At 39.9% G+C, this 17,609-nt stretch overlaps 2 protein-coding genes across 5 annotated transcripts in view; one reads left to right on the top strand and one right to left on the bottom strand.

Annotated features, from left to right (window-relative positions):
• Window positions 1–17,609, top strand: part of LOC131155284 (ricin-like) — a 384,954-nt gene that overhangs the window by 3,720 nt on the left and 363,625 nt on the right. The gene's annotated exons all lie outside the window — the stretch shown is intronic.
• On the bottom strand, window positions 7,563–15,834 carry LOC131155282 (uncharacterized). Of its 4 annotated transcripts, none has more exons than XR_009136777.1 (2): window positions 15,229–15,834; window positions 7,563–7,712 (listed from the first exon to the last, which is right to left on the bottom strand). XR_009136777.1 is itself a non-coding variant. In XM_058108313.1 (2 exons), the coding sequence occupies exon 1, from the start codon at window positions 14,196–14,198 to the stop codon at window positions 12,210–12,212; it is 1,989 nt and encodes a 662-aa protein (XP_057964296.1). In that variant the 5' UTR covers window positions 14,199–15,810; the 3' UTR covers window positions 7,563–7,712; window positions 7,798–12,209. The 4 variants fall into 4 exon arrangements, 2 of the variants coding, with proteins under 2 accessions (XP_057964296.1, XP_057964297.1); XR_009136776.1 differs by having other exon boundaries at window positions 7,563–8,107; window positions 15,229–15,810; XM_058108313.1 differs by having other exon boundaries at window positions 7,798–15,810.

Below are 17,609 nucleotides of genomic sequence, written 5' to 3'. Positions count from 1 at the left end.
TCTTTTCAAAACCAGTGAGCATTATTTGCTTACACCTTTCTTGCAAACTAATTGCAAGTTAGAGGGAGTTTAATTTTCACTTGCTGTGTGCTTCATACATTATCTTAAAGTTAGTATACTCTCTCGTTCATTTTTGTTAAAATTATTTTTATAGAGTTAGCTTGAGTTGATTCTAGATTATTTCATTGATAAATATTATCTTGGGATAACTCTATTCAGTTTGAGGATCTTTGCATCTTTGTTGTAAGACTCAAATGCTAGATTTTGTGCTTATTGCAAAATATTTTTGAGAAGATAATCTTGATTATCTCTTGATTTTATTGTTGAAAAATATTATTGAGGTATTTGCTTAAGGTTATTTAGATTCTGTGATTACATATTCTAGAATCAAAGACCTTACTTACTCACACATATACTTTGATATATATCTTGTTGTGAGTAGATACACTATTTAGAACAAATCTCACTTGAACATTAATTCTCTATCATACGTGAGTGTATTATTTACTGTGCTGAAATGTAGTACATATCTGCTTTTGTAGAAGCATTTGAATTGTACACAAAAATTCTTATCATCTGTTGTATTCTAGGCGTGGCCTAAATGGGTGTTGATTAGCCCGTAAGGATCAGGTTGTAAAGGTTGAGGTCAACCCTGGTAATTTGACTTGGTATTGTAAACAGTATCGCTCCACCCGTTAAGTGAACAATAGTGGTAATCCTCAGGCTTACGAGTTGAGGTGGGGACATAGGCAGTATTGGCCGAACCCCGATAACATTTCTTATGCTTGCTTTTAATTTCTGCAATTTAAATTTCAACACTTGAATATTTGAGTTTAATTGTTTGAATATTTGATTGTGTTTTTAATTATATATAAAGACCCTAGGTTTGTGTAATACTGTTTGTGGAATCTAAATTGACCTAGGAGAAAATTTTTAAATATCCAATTCACCCCCCTCTTGGGAATACATCAATTCCAACAATTGGTATCAAAGCATCGTTGCATAGACTTAAATGTTTTTGTAAAAGATCACAATGACTCACATTGGTGTATCCCCACCTGGCGAGGGACAATCACCTACTTGCCCTTCATTGTTTTGTGGTGTTAATTACACCCATTGGAAAATAAGAATAAGCGTCTTCATAAAATCTATGAATTGGAGAGTCTGACAGGTGATTGATAAAGGAATTTTGTTGACCTTATGGGTCATACCCTATTTTGATTATGACAAATACTCAGGTATTTAATGTCTATCAAGTTTATATGCAGGTTCATATTAGCAAAGATCATTTTATGGCACATGTTAACTTGAAGGAAAAAGAAGATCCAGAAGATTCGTTGTTCTAATTTTATATTAAGTGTAATATTGGGTCTGTAATAGTAAAATAGGAATGGTCTATAATAATTGGTGTGCATTATGCATCTAGGAACTTATAAGCTCAATGATCATGGCTGGACCTTAGGTTGGTCGACTGACGCCAGATTTTTGGGCATAATTGAAAAGCCTTGGCCATTGACCTTAGATTGACCTTAGGTCCCTAATCATCACATGTAAAGTCCCCCATAACTTAAAACTTATACCCATATGAACAGGGGTGACTTCTGATAAAGAATAGGACCAAAACTTTGCATTAAACAGTGCTTCGGTCAACCTAACTTTCATAGTGTAAATCACTCAGTCAACCGAACCGTACGGAGGTCAACAGGTTGACTATTCGGTCGATTGAACCAAAGTACACAGGTTACTTCGGTTGACCAAACCCCCAGGGGTTTGCTGTTGACCATTTGGTCAACCGACCAAAAATGTGAACCAACGCCTTGGTCGATCGAACCACCATGTGGGAAATGCCAACCGCCCAATCGACCGAACCCTGTAGCTCAAATCGTCCCAGTCAACCAAACCACGCAAAGTTGAAAAATCGCCCTTAAACCATGCAAGTTCGGTCGACCGAACTCTGTCGCTCGGTCAACTGAACCTTAAGTTCGGTCGACCAATGTTCTCGAGCTAGCAAGAATTACCGAGGTTAAAACACTGTTAAATTTTATTAACCTCACTTAAACTTTTTTCAAAATGACCAACATGTCCCTAACGACTATAATTATTTCCATTTCTATATATAGTCTTTCTTTTGCAAAATTATGTGGTGATTAGGGTTTTAGATTAGCAAAAAATTCTCTGAAAATTTTATTGTCTAAAATCTTCCCTACTTCCATGTTCTTCATACTCAAAGTCATATACTCTTCCATTGATCATTCTATTGTAAAATTCTTCAGAGAAAGAGTATCTTGAGTTATTCCATATAGTTCCTACGTGCTTATACTCTCACATAAGTGTATTGATTTTTGATTTTAGTGAGAGTAAGTGTTAGCTTTGGTGTGATCCCAAGAGGAGGGGGGTGAATTGGGTTTTAAAACATTTTTCGCTAATTTAAACAATTACGCTGATTCACCACAGTTCATATACCATTCAATATTAAACGCGTGTATGTAAAATGATTAAGCTATTGATTCATGTATACACGTGTATCTCATTCATTGTAAATGTGTGCATGCAACTAAATATAACAGTAAATAAATAGGCATGCACATATTAAATTTAAAGTGCAGTAATTTAAATGAGATAGGTAGAGAGACACACACAAGATTTGTTATCGAGGTTTGGCCAAACCAGCCTACATCCCCGCCTTGGGCATACCTCCTAAGGATTCCACTATACCTGCTCACTTAATTGGGCAAAGCAAAATTCTTTTACATCCTCTCCTTACGGGGCGAGGAAAACACCAGCTCAATTACCAGGTTGAGTTGAACTAGTCTCACTTATGGGGCAGAGACTCCCCAATTCAATTCTAGGCTTAACCGAATCGGTCTCATTTTCGGGGCTGAGACTTCCCAGTTCAATTAACGGGTTGAACCCAACCAGTACATAAAACCATTTTTGGTACATATAAATATGCTTCTTAATACAAACAAAGATGTACACAATGAAGCTCAATAAAACATGCACTCTCTTATGATATGATTTATGCTCAGTAGAGTAAAGGGTGCTTATCTAAAGAATATTTGCACAAATGAAATGTATACGAAAAATGAGTATTATTGTCCTCCTATAAAGATTTTGCAAAATAAATAATATTTGGAGAAGTTGGGAATTTTAAGCTCAAAAGTATTTGTGCAATAAATAATTTTTTTTCCCAAAAATATTTACCAAAAAAATAATAGGGAGAAAAACCTAAGCTATACTCTCAAAAAGATTTTCACAAATAAAGAACAAGTGAGAATATAAGCAATTTAAAATGCCCTAAATAATATACTCTCTTCAATAAAACGATTTTGAAATAAATGTATGAAAGAGAGTTGGAGAGATTTGTATAAAATATTTGGCCCCAAAAGAGCGATTTAAACAATAAAAAAGAATTTTGGGGGAACTTTGATTAACCAAGAATAGAGAGAAAATTTATGTTAATCAAAGTTACTAATCTGAGTTATGCAGAGGGTATTTATAGATTTTCCACAAATCTGACCGTTGAGGGACACGCTCGGTATTTTGGAAAAGTTTAATTAAAGTTTAATGACATTTAAGCCCTTTAAAATAATTTCCAACCAGAGAAGGTTCGGGTGGCTGAACCTTGGTTCAGTCGCCCGAACAGACTCAGTCAGAAAAGCCACTCTTGAAGGTTCGAGTGCCTGAGTCTGGGCTTGGTTGGCTGAACCAAAGAAAGAAACTTTTTATCCGTGTTTCGAGTGCCTAAAGCTGAGTTTGGTTAACCGAACCAGCAAGTTCGGTCGCCCGAGGCCTTTTTGAGTGTGAAGGTTCAGGTGCCAGGGTTGGTGAAAAGTTCTCTGACATGGGTTCGGTCGCCCAGGGAAATTTAGTTCAATTTGGTTCGGTCGCCCGAACCAAGTCAAACTTTTGACCCGATAGTAATTCGGTTGCCTCAGGCAGTTTGAACTGCTAGGATTCGGTCGCCTGAAACCACAAAAAAATGTCATCTTTAGTCTCTTGAACTTATTCAACCATGTGTGAATAAGTTATGACATTTTGTGCAAAGGGCTAAGGGTCCTAGGATCAGAATATGATCTAGGCATTTTAATTTACCCTAAAATCTTGGCGTCAGTCGATTGAAGTCTTTCCTACGGTCATTTGATTAACCTACTGTCTGACTACGGCATTACTGAGCATCCAAACATATCATGCAAATGCATGCATTATTACAAACCAAAGATATAGAAATTAAATGCAATACAACAAGAAATAAATGTCTTCTTCTTTTGCTCTTCTCTTCATGGAATGCGCCAAGTTGTATGTAAGCTTTAAGTTCTGTCTTGGCTTCCATTTCTCCTATATCTTATATTCGTGCATACATATAGACCTGTTCACATATTGAATGCACACATAAGATACATATGCTTTGTCAGCATCAAAACAGGGATCAAACTCAAAAAGTCAACAATAAGCCTAGAGGTCTTCCTAGTGATTTAATTCATAAATTCATTTGTGGGAAACCTTTTTAAGCTTGTGAGTCTTTGCATTCTCTTTGTATGACTCAAAAACTTGTCTTGTGTTGTGAAGAAAAATGTTTTTGACAAAGCTTGTTTTTCAAAATTATCTCTTGTGGTTGAACTTTTGAAAATCTTGTTTGAGATATTTTTATTGAGCTATTGAAATCTTTGAAACTATATTTGGGGTCGAAATTATTATATGTATAGTGTTTCAAAGATAGATTGCCAACACATACGTGATTACGCATTAAAACTGTGTAATTAGGCACCTTAGTTCGGGTATTAGGGCTTCTATTTTTAATTAAATGCTTAATTACTACCAATATTTTAACAAAGTGCCTTATTTATGATTTATGCATTTTATTGAACAATTTATGAATTTTTGGTAATTTTTTATGGCAGGAAAATTCCCGAGAGCCAAAATTGGCACCAGTTTGTAATTCGAGCATAACTTTTCCATCCAAATTTCGATCGAGGCGATTTGAATTTCTAGAAAAAAACGAGAGGATTATCTACAACTTCTGTGTTTTGAGTTTCGAAGGTCAAAACGGACCATGTTTGCAAAGAACAAAAATGAGAAAAAAAAAAAGGAAAAACAATATTAAATGAGGTTGATGTGACCCGGCCATGCAGGCTGGGTCGGGTCAAGCTAGTTGGATCCTCCCATCCTGGTCGTGCGCAGGGTTTCTCTCCCCCCTCCCTATTTATCTCCTCTCCTTCATTTGTTCTAGGTGTGCCCCCGCACCCTTTCTTTTCTTTTCTTTTCTTTTTCCTTTGCTCCCTTTCTCTTTTTTTTCCACTGCCCTCTGCTCTCTCTCTTTTTCAGCTCCTGTCTTCCCTTCCTTCTCCCTCTCTTCCCCTGCTTTTCTTCTCTCTCTAACTTCTCTATTTCTCAACTATCTCTCCCTCAACTCCTCTCTTCTCTCCCTTAATCTTTGCTTACTCTTCTTCCTTAAATCCCTCTGCTCCTTGCCATCTTCCTGCTCCGGCAGCTGCAACAACACCAGCAGATCTCCGATGGCACCAGCTAAGCCTCTGCTCCAACCGAAGCCAACACCGAGCATTCCTCGCGAAGCTTCCACAGAACTAGCCAAAAGGCGGTCTCCTCTACAACCTGCTCCGGCCACTTCAGCAGCACTAACACGCACGAGCACCGCTCCTTCCACAGCACCAGCCACATACAGCCAATCCACTCCCCCCCTGCTCTGGCCACTCCAGCAACCATAGCTGAGTACTTCTCCAGCCCCATAGCACAGCCAGTAGACACCAGCCGAGAGAACACAGCAATGGCCACCTCGGCTCCTCTACAGCTCTCTCTCTCTCTCTCTCTCTCTCTCTCTCTCTCTCTCTCTCTCTCTCTCTCTCTCTCTAATTTTTTATTTTCTTTTCTTCCTTTTATTGCAATTGAATATTTATTTTTAATTTATTTAGCTAGTTGTTCGAGTTTTTGAAAAACTTATTTGAACAATTGTTAAGTAATTTTAATTTGTTGAAGTTTAGTTTTTAGGGTTTATTTGATTAAAGTTCGTGTCTTTGTTGTGCTCTGTTCTCATTTAAGTCGATTGAAAGTTAAATTTTAGTTCGAGTTCTTGATTTGAGTCAAAGGTTCGGTTTTTAGTGTGTGTTTGAATCTGATTGAGTTTCCATTCCTGCTTGTTTTAATTCCATGTTCAAAGTTACCATTTTTAATTAATGCATGTTTCGATGTTTCCTTGAGTAGATTAGGGTTTTCATTATTTCTATTTAATTCCGTGTGTGCTAGTTTTAGGACTTTAAATTACGTGTTTATTTAATTGTCAAAATAAGTCTCAACCAAACTTGAAAACCCCGAATCTTAATTCAGTTCAGTACCTTTTTATTTTCGATTGGAAGAACGTGAAATTTGAAATTAAACGCATTCCCTGAGAAGACGATACGATCTAACCTTTGGACTGAATATTACACGACAGAACTCTTATACTTAGGATAGCTTTCGAACTGCTCATTTTTCGAGTGAGTCAAGTTTTTGGTGCTGTTGCCGAGAAATGTTGGTCTTAGTTTCAAATTAACATTTTTCTAGTCATTTTAATTAGTCTTATGAAAAAAAAAAATGAAGAAAACCAAAAAAAGAAAAAAATTTTTGAGTTTTGAAAAAAATACACATAAATATGGTTGCACCTGCACCGCGCACAATAGTGGACTTTTGCAGCTTGAATACGCTACTGCATCCTCTTCCACTATTTTGCCTAATGAAGAGTTTCATTTCACGGTGCAGGGCAGGAAGACGTTATTACTACCCCAGTTCTACGGGACGAAATCTGAGTGTCTTTATTAGCACCTGTTAGAGTTCGAGTTAACTTGCAATATGTGTCGACACCCCAATTTTAACTAAGCTACCTTAAAGGGACCCAATGTGGTAATAGTTGACTTCGAATCCCAAAAATTGGAGGACCCTTTTTGAAAAGCTTGATCTCCTAAATTGTGTCCCCGTATTTTTTAACCGAGTCCCAAAATTTCAAATTGAGTCCCATTATTTTTATTCGAGTCCTAGTATTTTTAGTCGAGTCCCGGTGTCTTTAACCAAATCTCGGTGTTTCGGTTTGAGCCTCGGTGTTTTTGATTGAAGCCTGACATTTTAAATTGAGTCTTGATGTCTTTAATTGAGTCATAGTATATTTAATTAGAGTCCTGTTTTAAAATTGAGTCTCGTCTCGATTATTTAAAAAAAAAATGCTTCCAGGTTAATCTCCAGATAATAATAATAATAATTCAAAAATGAGTCATAATATTTTTAAAGTCAAGTCCCGATATTTTCATGAAGAGTCTTTTTTTTTTTTCTAAAATCAATTTTTAAATGTAGTTTTTCCAAAATTGCCAAAATTTTCCAAAGCCAAGTTGTTTAAATTTTTTAAATGAATTTTTATCGAGTCGTCTTTCCGAGTCTAGGTCCTTCCAATTTCCGGGAATCAGGTTTTAATTTTCAAATCCGAGTCTTTCTTTTTAGGAAAATCAAAATGGCCAACAAAAAGAATAATAAGAAATTTAAAAGAATAACATGCAGAAAGGAAAATTACAAGATAAACATGGGGAAATAATAATGTATACAAATAATGGTTACAAGGAGGGTGGTAAACCGTGTTACATTCATATAGAAATGACAAAAATAGAAAAATACAAAATTCAATAAAAATGAAGATGCCAAGCCCTCCACTCGAGTGCCACCATCTGGAGTATCTGCGCACAGAGAAACAAAAGGACAAAAATGGTTAGCAACGGATAAAGGGAATGCAAAAATAAAATTAAACCAGAGATACCCTACTCATCAATTTGATATCGCCACATGGAGGCACCCCAAAATGCCCGCCATCCCTGTACTGACACTCGGCCCTCCCCAAACCCTCATGCGCACCAGAACATAGTCATGGCTAAAAGACAATTCTCAAAAAGAAATAACTCACGCGCGGGGAAGGAATAAAATGGTTACGCAAATATTCCCTGGCAGAGGGGAAATCCGTTGGAATAATCCACGCTGGAAGAGAGGAATTGGTGCCAAAATCATCCCCCAGTCTCCCTATAAATAGGGAGGCTCGCACACTGTAGAAGAACACCCCTTGGAGAACATAGGAACTCTGCAAGAATTGAGACAAAATTAGAGAGAGCTAATAGAGCCCTGCAGAAATTAGGAGAGGAGAGGATTAGAGTTAGCGAAACCCCGTTGAGATCGAGAGAAGGAGAAATTCAAAAAAAAGGGGAGGTGCTGCTCAAATTAAGAATTGATTTGGAGAGAAGAAATGCTGGGAAAATAAGAGGGATCTGAGAGCCTAGAGAAACTCTGTAACCAGACGGAGAAGCAAAATTTTCAGAAGCAGAAGTAGGGAACACCCGCAGCATCACAAAGAGGCAGAGAAGGAGGGGGCAAAGCCGAGGGGCTGATTCCAACACAGACAAACACACAGCGCAGGGAAAAGAAGACCGGAGGAGAGAAAACCAAGGTAAAGCCCAATACCCCCTCCCCTGTATCTTTCCATTTGAGCACTATTTGTGAAAATGTAAATGCAGGTCTCCCCCTACCCTGAGTCTCATGCTCTAACCCGAGCATCGAATCAGAATTCGAATTCGGGGTCGTCCTGAGAAATCACCTGTACCCAAAATCTCGACCCATCTAACTCGTACCCGAGCTCCCTCTCAGACCCAGGAGTCTGCGACCTACGTATTTAACCCAAGCCCACTTTCAGAACCCTAACTCAAATCTATAACTAAAGCCCATCATTTTTTATAGCCTTTTGCCCATTTGAATACACTAAACCAGGCAGCCCACAGACTTTGGACCCATGCTGAGCTTTTAACATCAGATTGTCATCCAACCTTCAACATACCCGAACCCATTCAAACTCCCAACTCAGCCTATTATCCATTTCAAAATAATCCTGCAACAACCCAACCCAAGCCCACTGCAAATTTTAAACCAATAGCCCATTTCCTAAGAGACCCGAAGCTCAACCCATTTCAGAAAAAAGCCAGGTGTCACGGACCCCCAAAATGGGACTTAACTAAGGGTCGTGTGGCACTCGTTGAGAGCTCCCCCTCGACAAGTCAGCCAACTCTCACACGTTCAAGCCTGCAAGCACCAGCACCAGGTGAGTCTTAATACTCAAGGAAAACAAGGAACAATAGGATTTCACATGAGCAATATATTCTTATACACCGAATAAGACTATAACAATCAGAGACATCATAATCCAAGGCAACAGAACACCACAATGAAAAGAACTACTTGTATTATTCATCTACAAGAGAATCACCATACAAGCGATGATACAGATATTCATATATTCATTCTAAATCCCTGAAGAATACAATTATAGCAGAGTATCTCACTCCCCCATTTTCCCCATTACATTCTCACACCCTAACATCCTCCCCCACTCAATTTATCGACGTCCTCGTTGATGTGTTGTAGACGGTCTTCTCACTCTTCTGATGTCGATGTAGATGTCGTTGACTACGAATTTCTGAAATCTTCAATCTTCTGTATGGCATGTTGAAGGTTGTCTGCTGTTTCCCAACTATTCTCTTCTTCCCCCAGTCCTAACCACTGAACCAGAAATTGTTTTTGTTGACGACCTTCTAGATTGACGACTCTGTCTGCAATGATCTCCTGGACTTCTTTGGTGACAGGATGCCTTCTGGAAATTCTTGATCTCCTTAATTTTTGTCGGTGCTAATCTGCTTCATCTGTGTAGAATGGCTTTAAATTGCTTACATGAAACACGGGATGGACTGGATGTCTGTGGCTTTTCATCCACTCGGGTTGCTCAAGCCAATAAGATGCATGTCCCACCTTTTCGATTACTCTGATTGGACCTTCGTAACGACGTAACAGCCTTTTATCCTTGCCACGAAGAAAGTGAAATGTCTCCGGCGGCACTTTTACAAGAACCAGATCTCCAGCTTCAAATTGTTGTGGTCGTCTCCCTTTGTCAGCCCATTTCTTCATGCCCTTGGATGCTTTTTCTAACTGAGCTCAGGTGACTTTGATGTTTTGCAACCAATTTTTCGTGAATTGGTAGGCTTTTGGGAAATTTCCTTTGTATGGACCATCTAGAGTGTGTGGAAGAGTCGGTTGTTGACTTGTCACAATCTCAAAAGGGCTTTTATTAGTTGCAGAAGATTTCATAGAGTTAAAACAGAATTGTGCCGTGTCCAGTAAAGTAACCCAATTCTTCTGATTGGAGTGAACAAAATGTCGCAAGTATTCTTCCAGCATCCCATTAAAACGTTCAATTTGACTATCTGTCTATGGGTGATAACTCGTGGAAAGATTAAGGTTTGAACCCATCAAGCGAAAGAGTTCACCCCAAAATCCCCCCGTGAATCTAACATCCCTATCACTAATTAAGCTTTCTGGAACACCCCAATACTTCACCACATGCTTGAAGAATAACTGAGCTGTCTTCTCTGCTGAACACGGCTTCGAGACCGGTACGAAAGTTGCATACTTTGAGAACCGATCAATCACCACCAAAATTGTGTCAAACTCCTCTACTTTTGGCAACGAGGAAATGAAATCCAAAGAGACACTCTCCCATGGCCTAGCAGGAACTAGCAATGGCTCCAATAAACCTGAGGTCTTCTTTCTTTCTACCTTGTCTTGTTGACAGATCAAGCACGTTTTAGTATAACTCATCACATCATCTTGCATATTCGGCCAATAGTACCCTTGTGTAATCAAAGCATGAGTTCTTCACCATCCCGGATGACCAGCCCACAACGTATCATGACACTCTTTCAGTAAGGTTTTCCTCAAGTTTCCAGCTTTAGGCACATAGACTCTCCTGCCTTTAGTCATTATCAGTCCATCTTCTACCCAGAATTGTCGTGTCTTCCCTTCATCTATTAGTTTGCTTAGTGACTGCGCCTGCTGGTCTGTACTTAAATGTTCCTTGATAAGATTCTTCAAAGGTAGCGCCACCCTACTAGTTGATAGATGACTGATGATTTTCAATGCTGCCAATTCAGTTTTTCTACTTAAAGCGTCGGCCACTTCATTCGTCTTCCCCACTTTATATTCAAAAGCAAAATCAAATTCAGCTAGCTTCTCCTGCCAACGGGCTTGTTTTGACGTTAGTCCAGGTTGTGACAAAAAATGAGTAACTGCCACATTAACGGTTTTTACCACAAATTTGGACCCCAAAAGATAGTGCCTCCACACCCGAAGACAATGTACCACTGCGAGAAGCTCCTTTTCTTGTGCTGTATAGTTCCATTCGGCACCCGACAATTTTCTACTTTCAAAAGCAACTGGATGCCCTTCCTGCAAGAGAACTCCCCCTAATGCAAAGTCTGAGGCATCTACTTGCACTTCAAACGGTTTTGTCACATTAGGAAAGATTAGCACAGGATCTCCTACATTCTTTTCTTTTAATTTAATAAATGCTGATTGGCACTCTTCTGATCACCCCCATGGTACCCCTTTCCTCAATAAATTCGTTAACAATACAACTCTTCTAGAATACCCCTCTATAAACTTTCGGTAGTAGTTGGCTAGACCCAAGAAAGATCGCAGTTCTCTAACGGATGTAGGTGCTCGCCACTCCTTGATAGTTTTTACTTTAGCTGAATCCATCCGAATCTGGCCCTCCTCAATGATATGCCCCAAAAATTTAATACGCTTTTGAGCGAAAGCATACTTCTCCCCTTTTACATATAAATGATTTTCTTTGAGTTTTTGAAAAACCTTTCGAAGATGATCTTTATGTTCTTCTAAGGATGCGCTGAAAACCAGTATGTCATCAAGGTAAACAACAACAAACTGATCAAGGTAGCCCCAAAAACCTGATTCATTAGAGAACAAAAGGTAACGGGTGCATTTGTTAGCCCAAAAGGCATGACAAGGAATTCAAATGCTCCATACCGTATGACACAAGTGGTCTTCGGTTCATCTCCCTCAACAATGCGCACTTGATGATATCCCGACCTTAAGTCCAGTTTCGTGAAATATCTAACTGTACTTAACTGGTCGAAAATATCAACAATCAGTGGAATAAGATACTTGTTGCGCACGGTCACCTTATTAAGAGCCCGATAATCTATACAAAAGCGCAAACTACCATCTTGTTTCTTCTGAAATAACACTGGGGCCCCAAAAGGTGCTTTTGAAGGCCGGATGAACCCTGCTGCAGTAAGATCATTTAGTTGCCTTCTAAGTTCAGCTAACTCAGGCGACGCCATTTAATAAGGGGCACGTGCTGGTGGCTTTACTCCTAGTAAAAGTTCAATTTCGTGGTCAATCTGTCGTCGAGGTGGTAGCACCCTCGGTAGCTGTTCCGGGATCACCTCCTTGAACTCTTCTAAAACTTCCTTAATCTCAAGTGGATATTTCCCTACTTCTGCATCTTTTGAGACTATTGGTAGAACCACGAAAGAAGATTCTCCCCTTTTTACTCCCTTTTTGAATTGGAGGGCTGAAAGCAACTTCCTCTCATCGAAATTATTGTAGACTACGGGGACCGCACATGGTGCACTTCCCATTATCACAAGACAATCCGCAGCTGGGATCGGCATTGAGCGTGTCACTTTAAAAAAATCCATCCCCAATACCACATCAAAGTCGTCAAGGGGTGCCACAGTGAAATCAACTGTTCCAGACCATGATCCCATTTGGCATACCACTTTAGGTACCACCCCCACCGTGGTTAATGCTGGAGAATTCACTGCTTTTATCTTGCCCACATCTTTAACTACTTGCAATTCTAACCGTTGAGCTTCAGAATCAGCAATGAAATTATGGGTGGCCCCTGTATCAATCATGGCCCTGATTTTCTTTCCATTCAAAAATAGATCCACATACATTAGTCCCTTCTCCTGAGACTTGTTGTTAATTACTTGACGCTCTAATGCCCCCAAAAATCTCAAGGCTCCCACCATATTCGGGTGTTCTTCTGGAATTGCTATCGAGGTTTCGGTTTCCCCTCTAAGGGCCTTCATAGCATTCAAAGCCTTACGATCGGGGCACTCCGCCACTCGATGTGGTCCCATGCAAAGAAAAAAAGAGATCGGTAGACGCTCTCGACCCCCCATTCGCCCGTCCCTCCACTCCCTATTCATGGGCGCTCTTTTATCTTTCCAAGAACTATTTGTCTCCTTATCCCTTCCCCCATTTGTGGGCTTATACACTTTGTTGGGACGGGAATCATTATTGATGGATGTAGAGAAATTTCGCTTCCCAGAATTATCTGAAAAATCATCCAACCGTTCAGCAGCAGCGAGGGCAGAAGAGAGATCACCAGCACCTTGCCGACGTATTTCATTTCTTGGCCATGTCTTCAAACCACGAAGAAAATGAATCAGTTTATCCGATTCAGTCATGTATACAATGTCCAACATCAAGGCTTGGTATTCCCTTACATAACTCCTTAATGAGCCCGTCTGTTGCAATTCCATTACTTTGCACTTTGCTATATACTCCACATTTTCTGAATAGAATTGGGCATTCAACGCATGTTTCAACCCCTCCCATGTGTTAATGACACATCTATTGTGCTGAATATCATTCCATTTAGTTCTCCACCACAATTTTGCATCCCCAACTAGGTATACCGTTGCCATATTGACCCGGTCCACTTCTAAATCCACTCGGGAGCACGTGAAGTAGTGTTCCATATCAAAGAAGAAATTGTCCAGCTCCTTTGCATCTCGTGTACCCCCAAAACTTTTAGGTTCCGGTACCTTCCATCGAGAACTCTCATTTGGATGTGCAGCTGGCCATCGGGCTAACTGTGCCATTGCATTCACTTTCGCAGTAATCTCTTGTAAATCCCTCTGGACTTGGACCACCGCACTTTGGACATTGCCCAACTCCTTCAAATCTTCCTTCAAAACAGTAATGGACACTTTAACATCTTCTGTAAGGAAATCAAGATTATCCGTTAGCTCCCGTAAGGAGGCCTCAAGCTCTATTGGCTCTCCCCATTGGGACGAAAGAGATGGCAATATGCCCTCAATATGTTGTAGCCTGCTCTCAAAGGCTTCCAACTGCTCGATACTTTTCTGGAAGGCCTCAAGCTCTCTTGGCCATTTCTCCAGGGATTTCACACTTGGAATGAATTTTTCAAGTTCCTCAAGTCTCTCACCGCACGTTGTCTCTAGGGTTGCAAGTTTTGTCTCAAGCGCCTCAATGTGTTTCACTCTTCTTGACTTATTTCTCATAATCCCACGCATGGTGCTCGCACACACTGTACTCTAATACCAACTGTCACGGACCCCCAAAATGAGACTCAACTAAGGGCCGTGTGGCACTTGTTGAGAGCTCCCCCTCGACAAGTCAGCCAACTCTCACACGTTCAAGCCTGCAAGCACGAGCACCAGGTGAGTCTTAATACTCAAGGAAAACAATGAACAATAGGATTTCACATGAGCAATATATTCTTATACATCGAATAAAACTATAACAATCAGAGACATCATAATCCAAGGCAACAGAACACCACAATGAAAAGAACTACTTGCATTATTCATCTACAAGAGAATCACCATACAAGCGATAACACAGATATTCATATATTCATTCTAAATCCCTGAAGAATACAATTATAGCAGAGTATCTTACTCCCCCATTTTCCCCATTACATTGTCACACCCTAACACCAGGCCTCATCCCTTTTAAGGCTCAGCCCACTCAAATTTTTAAAATGAAATCACTAAAGACTTAGCCCATTTAGCATTAGAGCCCATCTTAAATTTGGTTTAACTAAGCCCATTTTAAATTTGACCTGACCTAACCCATGTCCAATTTTTCAAAATAAACCCAATATCCAGTCTTTCTTCTTTACAAAAACTAGCCTAGCTTTGAAAATCACCCACAAGCCCAACCTCCACACGTGACAGGTCCGTGACACACTCTGAGCCATCCAGAATCCTAATCCACCCTGGTTTATTGCTCACTCATCTGGTTTGAGACAAGGTCAACTCGTCTCCATCTTCAATCTCGAGCAGCCCTAACCAGAACACTCATCAGCCTCACTCACAGCCACACACAGAACGCTTACATCATCCGAATCTCAGATTCTGTCAAACCAATCTCACATCACTCACCTACACACACAGCCTCACTCACGGCTACACCAAGACACCGAACACCTCCAAAAACACAAGATAAAGACACCCTCATCAAAAACCAGAAATCTAGCACATCCATCAGATTTCACAAAGAAAAGCAACAAAAATTAGAAATAGAAGAGGGAGATTGTACTTGGCTGTATCAGAATGAACCATGAGGAGCTTCGGAGGCTTCACACAGAGAGCATGAGCAGGGCTTAGGGTTTAAGGAGTCGGGATAAAAACCTTATTTTCCTTAGATCAAAATGCTAGCTGGTTGCCCAGAAGGCCAAAACATTGGATCTTAGACCCTGAATTTCGATCGCTCCCGTGACAGACTCATCTTCCTCAGCCAATCTGATACACGTTTTCTGGCATGAGGGCATGCTCGATCATGATGCAGGCCATGGCATCTTTAACACGGGTATGGACCCCGGCTTCCTGGACTTGAGGGAAGAGCTTTGGCCACGCAAAAATGCAGCGGCTATGGAGAAATGCGGTAGCCATGAAGAAATGAGGGAGAGGAACGAAGGAGAGAGATTGGTGCGTGCAGAAAAGAGAGAAACAAGAGGTGACTACCTAGCCGAGAGGAGGCGTTGCGATGTTGTAGGTTGTAGAGGTGAAGGCTGCAGTATCAACGATGGCCGAGCAGATCCAAAGTTGAGGTCCTCGGCTATGGAGGGAATAGTGATACGCATAAAGGAATGGAGAAAGAAAATGTGCGACTGTGCGAGAGAAGGAGACAGGAAAGAGAAACAATGGTTTTTTTGGTATTCTTACCCTTATGACCATAGGGGTACAGGCACGTGGACGCACTATCTCCACATAATCCATAAGGCCGTGTGGCCTTTCCTCTGTTGTCGGATCCAAGCGCTCCAAAGAGCGTTTGAGATTCCCCCACCTCACCGATCCCGCCTTTTTATGTCCATCCATTCACAAAGCCACATGTCGCAAGGATGATCTTGCCCTAGACCTTAAACCGAGTTGACCCAAGCTGGCCGGTTTGGATTCCCTAACCGGTTGGGTCCACTGAACCGGTAGATAACTGGTTTAACCTCAATAATTCATAAATAAATTCTAATAAATCCAATAAAATCCATAAAAATCAATAAAAAAATGTATAAAATTCACAAACAAATTTGGAAGTCTGCAAGAAAAATTTGGAGTTTGTCTTTGGCTTTCATGAGCTTGATTTTCAAAAATAAAAATTCACAAAAAATGGAAAATTCAAAAAAAATCCCAAAAATTTCTAGAAAAAACATTTCAAACCTCTAGGATTGATTTAAGCTCTAAAATATTCTAAAAATCCAAAAAATGGTCTCGACCAAGACCTTAAATTGGTTTTTCCCCGTACCGGTCAATGTTTGACCGGTTCATCATTCCTCAAACCGGTTCACGCCGGATCCTTCCTTTTCACTTTATTATTATTTAGATATTCAAAAAATTCTCAAAAAATCACAAATTTCTCAGAAAAAAAACCAAAAACATTTTTATAATTTGATTTTCATGGTTTTTATTTGTGTTATTTTGAAGTTCGGGAAAAATCATAAAAACTCATAAAAATGTTTTCACATTTAGGAGAAATCACAAAAATATCATTTTAGGCACAGAAAAACATTTCCATCCCGAACAAATTCCAAAAACCTCCCAAAATAGTATTTTTCCTACTTGAACCTGTAGATTTCAAAAACCTCCGAGAGTGTATTTTGTATCCTATTTTTGATTTTCCTTTCCGATGATTGCAACAAAGGGCATGGACTCTTCGGAGTATTGGATTGCCCCGGTTATGAGGGAATACCTATATAGTATTTTCATTCTTTTGATTTTTGAAAGGGAGTAATTTTGGAAGGCTTATTGGATTTATTTTGGGTTAATTTTCGATTAATCTGGTACCGTTCGTAAGAATGGGCGCGTAGGGGGTGCTAATACATTCCCCTCACCTAACTCTACTTCTGAACCCGACTTTGGTAACGCAGATCGATTCTACCCCTAACGGGGTAGCAATCAAGTGTTCTAACCACACTTCAAAAGGTTAGTGGCGACTCCATCACACATTGTTTTTTCCACAAAAATACTTTTTCCAAAATCACAAATACACATCCATTTTTCCCAGTTCGCAAGCCGAACCCATTTTTTTGCGCCACAGAGAGACAGGTTCTCTTTGGGCCGAGTTTAGGACGTCGCGACAATATGTTTTCTCTTATGCTAGAATTGATGAATCTACCAGATTGCATTTATTTATTGCTTCTTTGCAGGATGGGGCACAGATGTGGTTTCATTCCTTAAGACCTCACTCTATCACTTATTGGACTGATATGGAGCGCGAATTTCTGCATGCGTTTTGTCCCTTACAGAAAATTCAATTTTTGCAGGAACATATTATTTAGTTTGTGCAGTAGGGTGACGAGACATTTCGGGTTTGCTGGGAACGATTCAAGGATCTACTAAGTACTTGTCCACATCACGGGTTTGACTCATGGAGGTTAGCTAATTGTTTTTAGACTGCTCTTACTCCTGATTGCAAGCACTTTGTCC

The sequence above is a fragment of the Malania oleifera genome, chromosome 5, assembly GCF_029873635.1.
Source record: "Malania oleifera isolate guangnan ecotype guangnan chromosome 5, ASM2987363v1, whole genome shotgun sequence".
Taxonomy (NCBI): Eukaryota; Viridiplantae; Streptophyta; class Magnoliopsida; order Santalales; family Ximeniaceae; genus Malania; species Malania oleifera.
This window is presented reverse-complemented; position numbering and strand designations above follow the sequence as displayed.